This window comes from Gracilinanus agilis, chromosome 2, assembly GCF_016433145.1.
Source record: "Gracilinanus agilis isolate LMUSP501 chromosome 2, AgileGrace, whole genome shotgun sequence".
Lineage (NCBI taxonomy): Eukaryota > Metazoa > Chordata > Mammalia > Didelphimorphia > Didelphidae > Gracilinanus > Gracilinanus agilis.
In genome coordinates, this window is record NC_058131.1 from 476,049,780 (window position 1) to 476,066,811 (window position 17,032).

At 32.8% G+C, this 17,032-nt stretch overlaps 1 protein-coding gene across 2 annotated transcripts in view; it reads left to right on the top strand.

The window, feature by feature from the left end:
* Positions 1 to 17,032, top strand: part of PCNX1 (pecanex 1) — a 220,483-nt gene that overhangs the window by 88,429 nt on the left and 115,022 nt on the right. The window contains exon 8 of one of the 2 annotated variants that reach the window (XM_044664916.1): positions 6,215 to 6,399. The exons of the other annotated variant lie outside the window; for it this stretch is intronic. Coding sequence (XP_044520851.1) covers positions 6,215 to 6,399 — 185 coding nt within the window. The remainder of the gene's footprint in view (positions 1 to 6,214; positions 6,400 to 17,032) is intronic. 2 annotated transcript variants of the gene reach the window in all.

The following is a 17,032-nucleotide window of genomic DNA, read 5'->3' on the forward strand; positions in this document are numbered from 1 at the left end:
GAGTGAAGTTACAATGTTGAATATACACGGGTTGAAGCTCCACTTAAATGAGTAATTAATGAAGAAAAAGCCACTAATAAAATAAGCTCTTTAGTTAAGGGGGAAAAGTTTAGGCATCTTTTTGCGTGTGTGTGTGTGTGTGTGTGTGTGTGTGTGTGTGTGTGTTTATGTGTGCCCTTCATCATTCCTTTTTGTGCTATTATACTTTTCTTCTCCTGCCTTATTCTGCCTTTGTTTCATAAATTTTTTAAAAAAGACTCTTTTTTTGCTGGTAACTTTTTTAGGTAGTACTTCCACATTCAAAAATAGCTTGACGTTTTACCTATCTTTTCCTTTTTTTAATTCTTACCACCTTTCCCATTGCCATAACCACTACTTCTAGACAACTTCTTCCCCGTTCACTCAACAAGATGCCACTTAAAAAATCTTAGTTATTTTTTCTTATTTATTTTTTCCCTTCCTGGACCTCTCTATGATTTGTTATAAGTGGACCTCATAGATGTTCATTCGCTAATAAACTTATAGTAGTTAACATAAACTATATAGTAAATTATATCTTAATGCTGAGCCCTACATGAATTCCTCAGCAGAGCACATATAATCTATTTTAGCCTACATTTGCGTGTTTTCATATATAATCTTACTATTGCAAGGAAAGTGCAGTATATGGGATTTATATGTAAAAAATACAGATTCCCTTCTTCCTTCGATTAGATGTATAAGACAAGAATTTTTTTTTCAACTAGTTAATACAAGTGTTATAATAGGTCTTACCATCCTTTTCAGCTGTGCTGTAAGGTTCATAACATAGGCTAAATGTTCTTGTTTTTTTAAACTCACTCATATTATGCTAAATTCCAGTTTGCATCAGAAAATCTTGATGGCAGGTTAGAATATAATTTCAAGACAAAAACTGTTTTCTGAAAACTTGGACTTCTTGCAGGAAAGTTTAGTTTGCTTGTATGGAATTTTGAAGGCATAGCATATTATTGAAGACTAAATCTTTAGTAATAGGAAAGGAAACTGAAAAATATATTTAAACACTATTTTTCAAATTTAGCTTCTGAATAAAAATTCCACCTGTGAGCACAGCCATGTAAAATTTAAAGAATTTTTTCAAAGAAGCTGAAAGAATTGATAATATGAATTAATAACATGTTATGCTCTAATAAGTAATTTTCAGCTTTAGGTAGTTTAAAGTAAGTTGTTTCAAATTGTAAGTGTTGAGATTGTTCTATAATTTAGAAACTCTTACCTCTAGAAATAAATGTCCTAAGTCAATTATTTTAGCAAGATAATTGGTAAATAATATGTAATGCGTATTAAGATTACGTTATATTATACTATCTTTCTATATTCCTGGTGGGACCTTTCATCAAGACAGGCTTGGAGAAGGGTCCTTTAGGTATTCAATTTTTACTAAACCAGCTAAAATTTCGACCCCATTCTTTTTCATTGTACTTGTTAACTAAAGAGATAGTAAAAATCAAGGATGATATTCTTAGGAAATATGGTAGTAGTTTTGAACATGATATTTTAAGTTTTGCTTAACTTAAAAAGAATCTATCTATATCTAGTTTCTGTTTGTACTGGACCTGTAGACTTGAACTGTTTGCATGGTTGCCTTGACAAAAATCAGTTCTCCTATTTAATTACAAATATTTTTATCATAGGTATGAAAAACTTCAGTTATTACATGCCTGTTTTTAGGACTTGATGCATATAAAACTCTATAATTAAATTTAACACAAATGTATTAAATAGGTACTATGTGCAAGGCACAATATTAAGCAGTGGGGGGGGTAAGATAATTTAAAAATAACAGTCTCTAATCTCAGTAAGTTCACATTGCATTGGGAGTTGGGGTGAGAGGCAGATGCCCAAATAAACATAACACAAATTAGAATGTGATAAGGATGCAGCAAGATTATAGTAATGGTTCAGCAATATCAGGAATCTTTCATGTAGACTTAAGACTTAATTTTTTTGAGTACCTGATATGCAGAAGACATATTTCTCAGCAACATGAGTGATAGAAACAAAACATAAAACATGATTCCTACATCTGACTGGAGAGGCAGGTCTTTTAAAAATGACCATACTTGGGGGCAGCTGGTAGCTCAGTGGATTGAGAGTCAGGCCTAGAGATGGGAGGTCCTAGATTCAAATCTGGCCTCAGATACTTCCCAGCTGTGTGACCCTGGGCAAGTCACTTAACCCCCATTGCCTAGCCCTTACCACTCTTCTGCCTTGGAGCCAATACACAATATTGACTCCAAGATGAAAGGTAAGGGGTTTAAAAAAAGAAATGACCATACTTGGCAGTATGTATTAAGTTGTAAGTATACAAATAAATATGTTCATTTAAAAGAGAAAAAGATTAAGAACTATGATTTTCTAGTGTTTCTGTAGCTCTAAATGTCACTGAGGATGCTGGAAGTTGATGATGTTTAAATTTAATCTCCTTTCTTTGTCATTTTTTTGCCAGGATTCTTTTTCTCTCATTTTAGAGGATATTGAATAACATTAGATATTGCTGAATTGATCATTAGTACAATTTAATTAGTTAGTACTCATGTAATAGTGAGCCCAAAGTAGTCTATAGAAATATTTGCCAATGTCTTTCTGTGAAAATTTTTCATAACATTTTTTTCTTTCTTGAAACATTTTGAAAACAAGAATTGATGGCACTGAGTGGCTTAAAATTTGATTTGTGAATTGCTTAAAATAGAAGTTTTAAATATTCTACTAACCATGTAGATTTAGGGATAATGTTTTTTTTGCTTCTAAGTTATAGTAAAATGTAGGATTTATATCACTTTTCATTGACACGTGGTACAGTAGAAAAGAATGTGAGATTTATATAGTAAAAGAACCTAGGTTTGAATACACACACTGCTTAACCATTTATATGACATTAGAGCAAGTCACTTAACCTCTGTGCCTCAGTTTCTTCATCTGTAAAATAAGATAAAGTATATTTGCTCCAAGGTCTCTTCTAGTTATAAGTCTTATTATCCTCTGATACTGAAATATCCTCCTCCTTTATAATTATGATCCTATATGGATATGTGACATTATGAATCTCTGAGATTTGGGGGTAATCTTAAATATGTGGCATTTATATTTCCAGGTACTTTAAATATATATTAGGTAGCATCTTAAATATTTCCATTTTAAACAATGACTTTGGTACCTAAATAAAGACTTTTCCTTTATGGCTTTTTAGTGGATGGAATTATTTGGTTTGTTTTGTCCATAATTTTTGTTCTGAAAAGTCAGGCCATATAAGCAATTAAATGTTGTTTTCCCTCAAATTTTTTTACTTTTGAATACATTTTGTTTTAGTAAAATGCCTTGGGTTAGTTTAGATAATTTTTGAGGAAGGATAGCAGATTAATTTGTTTTAGAAAATATTTTATGGGTGTTATGTGCCAAGAAATATTTTTAAATTTATTTTTATTTAAACTGTGGTGTATTTTTAGTAATAAAATACAATGATTAGGAAAGTTGTTTTTTTCAGTGACTTCTCATATGTTCAGTGGTTAAGACATGCTTGTCTTGATTGGCAATTCAGATTTTGTGGGGCAAATTTGCCCTTTTTGATGCATTGCTCTATATGCATGCTATGCTTAATTTTGCATGTTTAAAGAAATCCTGATAATTTTGTGATTTTTCCGATGATTCTAAAAGAAGGGAGCTGAAAAACAGATGATGTTCCAGAATGTGTTTGTTGCAGTAACTTGGATTGAGAACTATATCAGGTATATTCTGCCCAATCTTTTATTTATGCAATTGTTTCAATTTCACATTTCTAACTCTCTTAACTATAGAACATCTTTTTTCCAAAACCATCAAAACATCTACATGTCAAATAAAAAATATTATGTATTTAAGATACTTTAATCAAAACAATAGAATAAATTGATGAGGCTATATAAAGTCTCATTTCTTCTTACATCTTTTGGAAAAATGGCTATCCACACCTTTTAAAGATCTGTGATATTGTTGGTATGGACACTGTTACCAATTGAGTTCTCAATCTCCTTTATAAATTTTGTATTTTAAGTTTTTTTACTCTATTGGAAAAATCATTACCTTGCCGCCAACTTGTGATCTATCTTCTCTGAACTCAGCTATGCTGATTCTGGGATAACACATGTGCAGCCTGTTACTGGACCCAGTAATTCACATACTCACATTATTTAATGTTTCCTGTCATAAATTTAAATTTAGCAGAATGCAAAAGTGTAATGTACAATATATAGAAAATGATTCGATTCAGCATGCATTCATTAATTTCCTACCTTGCTAAATATATTGTACTATGAACCAAGAATATAAAGACTGATATTCTAAAGACTTTTCTCTCAAGGAGGTTACAATCTAATAGGAGAATCAGGACCTTATTTATGGTGAAGGGTTTGGTTCTCCTCAGGGCTGCCTGGATCTCTCTGGGAGAGAAGATGCTCTGCCTTGTGATGATGAGCTTTTGGAACTTAATGTTGAAGGCTGGGTTTTAAACCTCAGTGCCTACAGTGGTAAGCCTGGCTTTGTGGAAATTTGTCAGCTCCTTGCCTGCATGCTTTTCAATGACAATCTTCAAGCCTGAGGGTGGCCATGTAGAATGTGTTCCCTGTGGTGCTTGACAGCAATGGACAGCTGTTAAACATCCATCTTTGTCAGTAACTACTGAGTCTAATCCCATAATAAAGGCTGCCACTCATTTTTTATTGCATGGCTGCATTTACAATCATGAGGGGTGGCAAGTAACTTCTCATATATCAGTTTGTATATCAGTGGCCATACTATTTGGTGAAAGGGCTGTAGTATATGCTTCCTTATAGAACAGATCTTCAAGAGCCCTGTGGCATGTGGGAAGTATAACACGTCTAGGTTCATGCCATAGCCAGTCTTTAACTATTTTAGAATAATGTATTTTCTTCATCTAGAGTAATTTGAAAATCAAAAATTTTGCTGCTGTTACTATTCAAAAGCTAAAATTCATTTGGTTATAATTATCTTACAACTTTGCTTTCTTTTAAGTTCTTCTGAAGTAAAGAATTATATGTTAGTTTATACTGTGGACTGGGGAAAAGAAATAAACGTTTTCAAAATGAAAAAAGTAATCAAAGATGATAAATTATTATGCTTTTCAAATTTACCCTTAATATGAATATGTTAGGCCTACAGCATACAGTCAATTGAATCAGATTGATGAGAGCCTTACAGATAATATCTCTTATCCCAAATTTTTTTGCCACCATCCCAGTTTATATTTTATTTGTACTTCTTTAGGTTTTCTGATATTCACCTGTTCCTTTCAGTCTAAACACTTTTTTCCCGTTTGGTTCCATGAGAATTGTATCATTTTAGAGCAACTTGGGTTTATAAGTTTGAATACTTGGTACCTTTTAATGACTGTGTGTGTGTGTGTGTGTGTGTGTGTGTGTGTGTGTGTGTGTGTGTTTCAGGAATANTGTGTGTGTGTGTGTGTGTGTGTGTGTGTGTGTGTGTGTGTGTGTGTGTGTGTGTGTTTCAGGAATAGGGGTCCATGAACTTATGTGGGGAAAAAAATCAGATCTTTTGTTTCACCAACCTTTGATTTTCTTTGTAATCCTATGTACTTTATTTATTTAAAAAAAATTCTTCTAAGAAGTGGTTCATAGGTTTCACTATAATTCTGAAGGATTCCATGATACAGAAAAAAGTTAATTCTTGTTGTAGAAACTGGTTGTGCCTCCCTGAAATGGTCTATCCTCAAAAGTATCAGTTTTTGTCCAGCGGACTTTGAAAGGACTCTTAATTCTTGTCCTTTTCTGTGTTCATTCTTAAAGTATCTATTTAGAATATACTATAGAACATAAAAACTCCACAGTTAATGAAACCAAACTCCTTAATTTAAGAAATATATACTGGGTGCCTGTTATTTGCAAAACACTATGATAGATACCATGAACCACATACAGAAAAGCATAAGTGAAGAAGCAAAAAGATTTTTGAAGCTGTGACTATACTCCAAGCTATAGTAGAGATACTGGTTTACATTTATTTCAGCAATAAAACTTGCACATTTTACCAAGGCTTTTCTCTTATGCTATGCTTAATGATAAATTTGCCCTTTTGAAATCCATTTTCTGTGTTGCTTCATTTCTGGCTATTGTTTTCTCTTATTCTTCCCTATAATGTCTCCCCAATCCATGTTTTCTCCTAGCCTTCAAGATGGTCAACAAGGCCAGCAGTCCACAGCCCAGGTCAAAGTGCAGTCCCGTCCCCCTTCCCAGGCTGCAGTGCTCAGTGCTAGTGCCTCCTTGCTGGTGAGAAATGGGAGTGGCCACTTAGAAGCATCACATGACAATGCATCTGCTGTAGGCGGTAGCAGTTTGCATCATGAACTTGGTATGCAGGCCTTATGTAACCTTGGTGACATGGAAGTTTTAATGCAGCAGATAATGGGTAACGATGAACTGAAATTCACTTTTCATGTAGCTTCATTTCAGATCCATATGTAGGTGTACTTTTAACAGGATTTGTGTTAATTATGAAGAAGAAAAATATAACTCCTGCTTTTTTCCTAATTTGTCTCCACTCTCATTCCACACTTTTCCCTTTAACATGTTCACAGTAATGGAACATTTAAAATTTTTTTTCTAATATTAACATTTTATACTTTCTCGTATCATCAAATGCATAAATATCTTGTAGAATAATGCCTAATTTGTTCTTTTGAATGCTTAACAGTTAATTCTGTTTCTTGTGGGAAAGAGACATAGCCTGAGGTAGTTTGTTTCCAAGTGAGTGTTAATTAATCTTTCTAGGATTTGTTCTAGTTCTCAGTGTTATGCTCTGAAATAATTATAATTGTATTGTAATACCAAATACTTTTCTTTGTACCTATAATGATTTTATCACTTAGGACCTTAAGATTTAGAGCTGGAAGTTACCCTTATCCTGCCTGTCTCATGTTACAAATGTGGAAATGAGGGCTTGGAAAGTTTTAATGATTTGTCTAAGTCATACAGGAAGTAGGAAAACAGGATTTGAACTCGTGTCTTTAGATTCTAGAGCTAACATTCTACTGGATGCTTCTCTGTTCCACTTTGTAGAGCCAAGAGCAAAAATATTTTTTAAAGCCCCTGTCACCTCAAGGAGCTTATGTTGTTCTTTGTATGTTACATACTACTTTACAAGTATATGAAAAGCAAACTATATATATATATATATATACATATATATATGTGTGTGTAACTACATATATATTTCCTATTTATCATATATATGATTTATCATATATATGATAAATAGGAAATATATATGTTCATATATGATAAATAGGAAATAACTAACAGAGGGAAGGCAATGGAATTGAGAGGGATTGGGGAAGATTTCCTATAATAGATGAGATTTTCACTGGGATTTAAAAGAAACCAGGAGTCAGATCAGAAGATGGAGAACATTCCAGGTTTGGGGAACGGCCAAAGAAAATGCCAGAAACTATGAAATGGAATGTCTTGTTTGTTGAACAGCCAGGAGGCAAGTAATAACGAAGTAGAAATGAGGGAGGGAGAAGAAATGGATGAGGGCCTAGAACAGAACCCAGAAGGACACCTACAATTAGTAGATATGATTTTAGATGGAGATATCTAGCAAAGGAGACTGAGATATGTAGAAAAAGGACTAGGAGAGAGTAGTGACTCAACCACCTAGAGGGAAGGAGGAGAGAGTGATAATAGTGTCAGGCTGCAGAGAAATCAAGAGAAGTAAGGAATGAGAAATGGTCATTTTACAAATGAGGAAACTGAGCCTCAAAGAAGTTAAGGGATTTTTGATCATGGTCAAACAGCTAATAATAGTCAGTTTTAAAATTTGAATCCAGATCTTCCTCTTTCCAAATCCAACCAACCATCTATTGGGCAACAGGCTACCTATTTTTTAACAAGTTTTAATTCATATTTTCTATTTCTTATATTACCATAGTATCCCCTGTATCCTCCCCTTCCCCTTCCTAGGCAACCATCTCATGACATATATCCTTCTTTAGAGAAGAAAAAAAGTCTGCATACCTGATTGATACATTGAAAAAGTCTAAAAACATAAGCAATGTAACCTATGAACTAATCTCTTCCACTAAGGGGTATTTTGGGGATGTCTTCTTCTCTCTCTTCATTTGAGTCCCACTTGATCTTTATAGTTTTATTTCATTTAGTTTTGATTTTTGTTGTGTCAATCTTTCCATTTTCATTATTGTAGTTATTATGTACATGGTTTTCTTAACTGTTTACTTTAATCTGTATCAGTTCATACAGATATTTTCATGCTTCTCTGTACCCATTATACTTATCATTTCTTAAAGTACATTAAAATTCTATTATATTCATGTACCACAATTTGTCTATGTATTCAATAATTGATGGGCATTTATTTTGTTTCCAGTCCTTAGCTATCACAGAAAATGGTGCTATAAATATTTTCAAGTATATGGGGACTTTTTCCTTACAGTGGCTTCTGTTACTTTGATGACTACTTATTACTTTATTTGCATGATTACTAATTGCTTTCCAAAATGGTTGTACCATTTCAGAACTCTACTAACAATGTATACATGTGCCTAACTTTCCACAATTCTTCCAGCATTAATTGTCATTTTTTGTCACTTTTGCCAATTTACAGGATGTAAAGTAAAACCTCAGGTTTTTTTTGATTTGCATTTCACTTACTACTAGTAATATGGAGCATTTTTAAAATTTGGCTGTGGATAGTTTGCAGTTTTTAAGAACTTTTTGGTCATATCCTTTGACCATTAATTTGTTGGGTAATGGCTATGAAAGAGAGAGACAGACAGACACATGTACACATCTTGGATACCCAGCTCTTATTAGAGGAATTTGATAAAAATATTTTCCTATTTATTTCCCTTATACTAAGAAGCATTAATATTTTCTGTTCAGAAGCTTTTCAATTTTAAGTAATCAGAGTTTTCTCTTATTTTTTGCGATGGGCTCTACTTGTTTGGTTAAGAATATATCACTTATCCATAACTGGAAAAAAATTAGGATATATTTTTCTTCAAATATTTTACTAGTATGATTGATAATATTAAGGTCATATATCCATTTTGAATGCACTGTGGAATGTGGTATAAATGTTGTTCTAAGCCTAATTTCTGCCAAACTATTTTCCAATTTTTCTAGTAGTTTTTATTTAATAGTGAGTTTTCCCCTAGGTAATTTATGGTCTCTTCTTTATTAAGCATTAGCTTATTGAGTTCTTTTGTTTATGATTTTCTCTTATGTTGTCTCTTCCATTGCTTTATCTATTCGTTAATAAATATTAGATGATTTTGATGACTACTGCCTTATAATGTAATTTGAGTTCTAGAAGTGTTATTCCTCCTTTGTCCTTCCTTTTTATCATTTCGCTTGATAATCTGAATCTTTTATTTTTCTAAATGAATTGTGTTGGTATTTTATTCCTGACTACCTATTAATGACAATTCTTTTCAGTCCTTACTTCTGTCTTAATGTCATTTTTATGACAGAAGAGCTGTAAGAGTGAGGCAGTGGGAGTCAAGTGACTTGCCCAGGGTCACGCAGCTAGGAAATACCTGAGTCAGATTTGAACCAAGAACTTCCTGTCTCCAGGCCTGACCTTCTATCTAGGTGTCCCACACACTATTCTTTTCTGAAAATGACACAGGAAGAATAAAAATTTTGTTTCTACTTTTGATCTTCAAATATTTAGTTAGAATTTTACTTTTCATACATGCATTTTCAAGTAACAAAGTTACTTTTAGTTGCAAATGTATTTAGTAAAGTAGTAATACTGCTTTATTTAAAGCTAATGACATATCTTTTCATAATATTTTTCTTAAATGATCCCAAAGTTTTTTACAGAGGCTATTCATATTCAGCACAATGCCATCAATCTTCATTTAATATTGCCCTGGATCTTTAAGATTTCACTTTGTGGTTATAGTAATAGATTAAGTGAAATATGAAATCTGAATTTGATTTATTTTAGATCCTAAGATTTTTACCTCAATAAACATAAATAGAGCATTATTTAGTTTTCTCTCATAAAGGCATTTGGTGTGTCACAAAACTTTTCCTAGGAATCTTTTGCTGTATGACTGTCATCTCTTTAAAAATAAAATTTTGGTGGCTTTTGTTCTTATATTGCTTAAAATTCCCCTATATCTCTTCCTTTCTTTCCTTATAACAACAACAAAAAAAATTTAGAGGGGGGGAAAGCAGCAAAACAATCCTGATCAATATGTTAAAAATATATGAAATTTCTCAGTCAGTGAACTCCCCCTTGACCTACCTCTTCAGGGAGATGTTTCTTCTCATATCTCTTCTTTAAGGCGAAGATTAATCTATGTAAATTTGAATTCATTTTCAGTTGTTTTATGGTTCTTTCCATTTACATGGTTTTAACTATTATATTTTTTTCTTGGTTCCACTTCATTTTGTATTAATTCATATAAGTCTTTACATGCTTCTGTATTCATCATATCATCATACTCCTTGTTTATTAGCTGCTCAGTGATATGCCTTTTGCAACCTCTAATTTATGAAATAATTATAATAGATCTACCCTTATATCACCAAACTGAGACTAAAGAGTTAAGTGACTTACCCAAGATCACTCAGCGATTAAGTGCCATAACTGGGATTTGAACTCAAGTTCTATAAATACAAATCACTAGTTCTTTGTCTATGGCATTCTCCTATTCTGTTTCCCAATCACTGACTGACCTCTGATACAGTTAGTTAGTAAATGATGCCCTAATTAGTACATGATCTTCAAATTTGGTTTCCTATGTCCTTCTGTTAATATATTTTTACATCACCATATACAGTGGTATAGACTGCCAAGTTGAATGATTTAGTGTTCTTAAATAGAGGAGGGAAAAAAACTTATGAGATGATATGTATGATATGATGTATTAAAGATGACTGACAAAGGATTAATAGAACTGCAGTTTCATACCAGAAACTGGAGGGAAAAGCTCAGTTTCCTGCCACATGTTTCTGAAAATTTAAATGCTTGAATATTTCAAGGGATCTTTTTTAATGATGACCTCACTAGAATGGCAGGAAGATAAAAATTGTGCTTTAGGATTTAGTAGCACAAATTATTGAAATAAAAATGATTTTGCTCTATACAGTGGGGACGATGAGGGATTCTTCTGTGTTTCATTGCTTTTTTTAAAAGTTAGCTATGAAGTTTTTACAATATTTAGGATATATTTGTGTAAATTTAAATCCCTTTCTTAAATAGAAACTAACAATTTAAATAATACGTTCTTTTATTTATTTTTTTAGAAACTTTTTTTCCATGGTTACATGATTCATGTTCTTGCTCTTTCTTCCCCTGCCCCTCCACCCCAAGCCCCGTGTGCCGATGTGTATTTCCACTGGTTTCTTCATGTGTCATTGATCAAGACCTATTTCCATATTATTGATAATTGTTCTAGGGTGGTTGTTTCGAGTCTACATCTCAAATCGTGTCCGCATCAACCCATGTGTTCAAGGACTTGTTTTTCTTCTGTGTTTCTACTCGTAGTTCTTCCTCTGAATGTGGATAGCGTTCTTTTCCATAAATCCCTCAGAATTGTCCTGGGACATTGCATTGCTGCTAGTACAGAAGTCCATTACATTTGATTTTACCACAGTGTACCAGTCTCTGTACAATGTTCTCCTGGTTTCTGCTCCTTTCATTCTGCATCAATTCCTGGGGGTCATTCCAGTTCATATGGAATTCCTTCAGTTCATTATTCCTTTGAGCACAATAGTATTCCATCGCCAACAGATACCACAAATTTTTCAGCCATTCCCCAATTGACAGGCATACCCTCGATTTTCCAGCTTTTTGCTACTACAGAGAGCTTGGCTATAAATATTTTTGTACATGTCTTTTTCCCTATGGTATGGCTGGATCAAAGGGCAGGTAATCTTTTAGCATTCTTTGAGAAAGTTCCAAATTGCCATCCAGAATGGTTGGCTCAATTCACAACTCCACCAGCAATGCATTAATGTCCCAATTTTGCCACATCCCCTCCAACATTCATTACTTTCCTCTGCTGTCATTTTAGCCAGTCTGCTGGGTGTGAGGTGATACCTCAGAATTGTTTTGATTTGCATTTCTCTAATTATTAGAGATTTAGAACACATTCTCATGCACTTATTGATAGTTTTTATTTCTTTATCTGAAATTTGCCTATTAATGTCCCTTACCCATTTATCAAATGGAGAATGACTTTATTTTTTGTACAATTGATTTTAGCTCCTTGTATATTTGAGTAATTAGACCTTTGTCAGTTTTTTGTTACAAAGATTTTTTCCCAGTTTGTGGTTTCCCTTATGATTTTAGTTGCATTGTTTTTGTTTGTACGAAACTTTTTAATTTAATGTAATTGAAATTATTTTATTTTACATTTTGTAATTTTTTCTTGCTTGGTTTTAAAATCTTTCCTTTCCCAGACATCTGAGAAGTATACTATTCTGTGTGCACATAAATCATCAGCATTTCTATATATTTCCAACACATTACAGCAGCAAGAGTTAGAAAGAGAAACACCATTTAAAATCACCTTAGACAATATAAATTACTTGGGAATCTATCTACCAAAACAAACACAGGAATTATATGAACACAACTACAAAACGCTTTCCAAACAATTAAAACTAGATCTAAACAATTGGAAAAACATTGAGTGCTCATGGGTAGGATGATCTAACATAATAAAAACGACCATTCTACCCAAATTATTTATTTAGTGCCATACTTATCAAACTACCAAGAAACTTTTTTACAGAATTAGAAAAAACTATAACAGAGTTCATTTGGAAGAACAAAAGATCAAGAATGTCAAGGGAAATAAATTAAAAAAAACCATGAAGGAAGATGACCTAGCAGTACCAGATATTAAACTATACTATAAAGCATCGGTCATAAAAACAATATGGTACTGGCTAAGAGACAGAAGGGAGGATCAGTGAAATAGACTTAGGGTAAGTGACATCAGCAAAGCAATGTGTGATAAATCCAAAGAATGCAACTTTTGGGACAAAAATCCACTATTTGACAAAATTGCTGGGAAAATTAGAAAACAATATTGGAGAGATTAGGGTTAGATCAACATCTCACACCCTACACCAATATAAATTCAGAGTTGGTGAATGACTTGAATATAAAGAATACATTCTTTTAATTGCTATACCTACTTTTCTTTATATTCTTGCACTGTAGCTTTGTGAGGCTATTATGCATATATTTATTTATTTATAAGTTCATTCCTTTTATTTAGAGAATCTTAGAATCGGAAGAGGCCACAAAGGTTATCTAGTCCATACTTATTGCTGATTTATAATTCCTCTCTTAATGATAAATTGAAACGATCATGAGGCCTTTATTCCTTTCTTCAATAGATCTCTCACCTAGTTTTTTTTTTTTAACTTTAATTTTTTTTTTAAACCCTTGTACTTCGGTGTATTGTCTCATAGGTGGAAGATTGGTAAGGGTGGGCAATGGGGGTCAAGTGACTTGCCCAGGGTCACACAGCTGGGAAGTGGCTGAGGCCGGGTTTGAACCTAGGACCTCTTGTCTCTAGGCCAGACTCTCACTCCACTGAGCTACCCAGCTACCCATCTCACCTAGTTTTTTAAAAACCTTTTTTGCACTCCAGGGTTCCTTTATGAAATAATAACTGCCCATTATTATTCGTAATTCTTAAGATTTTACCAATGTATTTGTATTCTAAATCTTTTTTTGCTTTTGGTCAAATCAGTCAAATATTTGCTGACAAGTGCACTTTGTAGTCTCCTTGGCCAATCTGTTATATCAGTTAAACTTGTTTAAAAATGATAATTGGTGTTAATGTAATTTCTGTTGTCCATTAATTATTTTCATTATCAATTTTAAAAATAGTTTATGATTGATTTTTTAAAAAGTTATATACCAGTTTTTTACTCACCTTTTACTCTATTACTAATTCTGACTTAGTGACTTGATAGTATGTAGACCTCTGATTCAGGGATGATATCCACATGAAAGATGAGTCATTGCCTGTCAAAAAACTTTTTTGTTTTTTTGTTACTGTTTGCCATATTCAGAGACTACTACTTCTACTCTTTCTCTTTTTTGTACATAAAGCTGTGAATGTATATTATGCATAGTTTGCATTTCTTTTTATGTATATTATAAACTCAACATCTGTTTTCAAATCTGACCCTGGAACTGATTAATGGGTTATGGTTCTGTTGAATGGCACCTAATCTTGAACCCAGTCCTGGCACAGGGGTCCTCTAAAATTTCTTACCAGATTTTCTGTCCCCTTACTGTTCCCTGGGTGCTTGACCTCTGGCCCAGAGCTGATGCTATTTCTACTTCACTGCTATTCCCAAACAATATTCACCCTAGTGTCTAGTCTTCTCTTTCTGTTCTCTTAAACAGTCTTAGGCTGAAAAATGTCCAATGTAACTTTTTGTGGGTTATCTCATTCATCATTCAGGTTGACCTATTTTTAAAATTATTTAGAGGGGTATTCCAGAAGAATTTGGCAAAAATGTTCACTTCAGTCATCTTGCCTTCTCTTATACATTCATTTGAGACTTTTGTAGTTTATTTTTCTGAGATTATTTTATTCAAATATTCCATTTTTCTATTAAGCTGAGTGTATATTTTTGTAAATAGTTATTTCATTTGTCAATTTTATTGACATATACTTTTGGAAAATTAGTTTCTCATTTTTTCTTCGCCTGTGAATAAATTCTCTTCCTTTGTATTTGATGCTAGTGACTTTTTTCTCTTTTTTTAAAACTCTTATCTTTTGTCTTAGCATTGATACTAAATATTGGTTCTAAAGCAAAAGAGTGGTAAGGGCCAGGCAATTAAAGTTAAGTGACTAACTCAGGTTACACAGCCAGAAAGTATCTGAGGGCAGATTTGAACCATCTCTAGGCCAGCCTCTATTTACTGAGCCTATCTACCTCTATAGTGAGTACTTTTCTAGTTGATTTTGTTTGGGCTTTTAATTTCAAGTGATGTTGGGATTATACATAGATAGATTTTTTAAAAACACATATTTATTTCACATTATTTCTTCCTGCAGATCAGAAAGATTGGAAAGATATTCTTTCAGATATAACTTAATTGATGAGGAGCTTTGTAAGAAACAGTGAGCTTTCTGAAGGCTAATATAAAACAAGGGTGCTTGCCTGATTTCTGTAGAGTCTCTATTTCATAATTATGTTCTGGGCCTAGGTTTCCTCATGGGTAAAAAGGAGTTGGATTAGTTGACCTTCAAACTTCTTTTCCAATTTTAAGGCTGATTATTTAAAGTACTTATCTAAAATGGATCCTAGTTTAGTTTATATTTTATGAATTTCAGCTTTTGACTTTTAAAATTGTATTTATAAGATCAATATCTAAAATAATTTTAGTGACTTCTTTGAATACTCACATATTGACCCAGTAATAAGCTCTTGAAGTAGAACTTAATTTGAAGTTTTAGTTTTATGTTTGAAATAAATAAAAAAGCCCATACAATCTTGATAACTATGTATATTTCTCATGAAACATGAAGAGCTTCACAGGTGTTCTAATAAACAACTTATGGCACACAATTTCTGATGAGCTAAATAATAAATTTTTTACCCTTTTGTTCTAATATATTCAATTGTATATCAAAGTATAAACTTAATATCACTGAAGAAATAAAAAGTGATATAAAGAACAGATAAAATAAATTTTTTTAATAATTGTCAAACAAAAATATCTAATTGAATCTGAATAGAAATGTAGGGTGATTTGGGGGAAATACATGATAGCATCAACAACTTCTTTTCATAAAAATTTTCTTTCTCTGATTTGTAATATTGGTTTCTGGAAAGATTTTTAGGGTGTTATATCAGGTAACTTCGAATGCCTAAATTGCCACATATGCTTTATGAGAGATTGCAGGGATTCTAGCTCTCAGTGAGACTCCTCAGCAGTATCTTGTTTGCAGTCATGTAATGTATAGAGTAGCCCCCAACAGACATTTGGAGCACATATGGGAATAGAGACAGCAGCAATGATTTGGCTTACCTACCCTCTTGCTGCTGGCACACTCCTCTTTCTCATCTAGATTTATTCTCAAAATGTAACCCTCTCACAAAGTATGAGCAACATTTTTTTTCAGTGAATCCACCATTCTTCTGGCAGCCACATGTTTTCTCACTTTCTGTTGTACATCTCTGATGTTAAGAGACCCAAGCAAGTCAGTAGTTATGTTTATTCCCCTAAATTAATTTTTTGAACTCTCTGAAAAGGCTGCACTTATAAGTCAGTGTGGCTCAGAAAAAAATGAAACAAGAACTGTTATCTGCCAAATCTAGTCAGTCAATAAACATTTATTAAGCAATGGCTACATACCAGGTACTATGCTAAGCCCCTGGGATCTCTGTTTCTATAAGAGCTCAGTTATTTGCTCTGGTACTTTACATTTGCTATAGCACATAAATGTTATATATGTTATAATAGTGATTGATTCAACTTATTCCAGAAAGCAAGCATAACTAAATAAACTGTGGTTCACTGATTATTACCAATAAAAAGAGAGAACTGTATGACATAATTTGTCTTTGGTGTCAGGAAGACCCGAGTTCAAATTATTTTCTGGCAAATATTAGCATTCTGAATGTGGTCAGGTCACTTAATTTCTCAATGCCCTAAGATACCTTCATTTCTAAGCCTTTAAATTGTAAATATGTAACCAATGTACATCAGTGTCTGAGAGAATTTTCTTTTTCTTTTTTTAATTCAAAAATATTTTATTTTCCCAATTACATGTAATGATGATTTTTAACATAGATTTTCCAAAATTATAAGATCAAACCATCTTTTTTCCTCTCTTCCCTCTACCCACTCGGAGATGGTAAGCAATTTGATCTGGGCTGTACATGTATTATCATGCAAAAGATACATATTGGTCATTGTCATAAGAGTACACTTATACAAAACCAAAACCCCCAAATAAAATCATAAA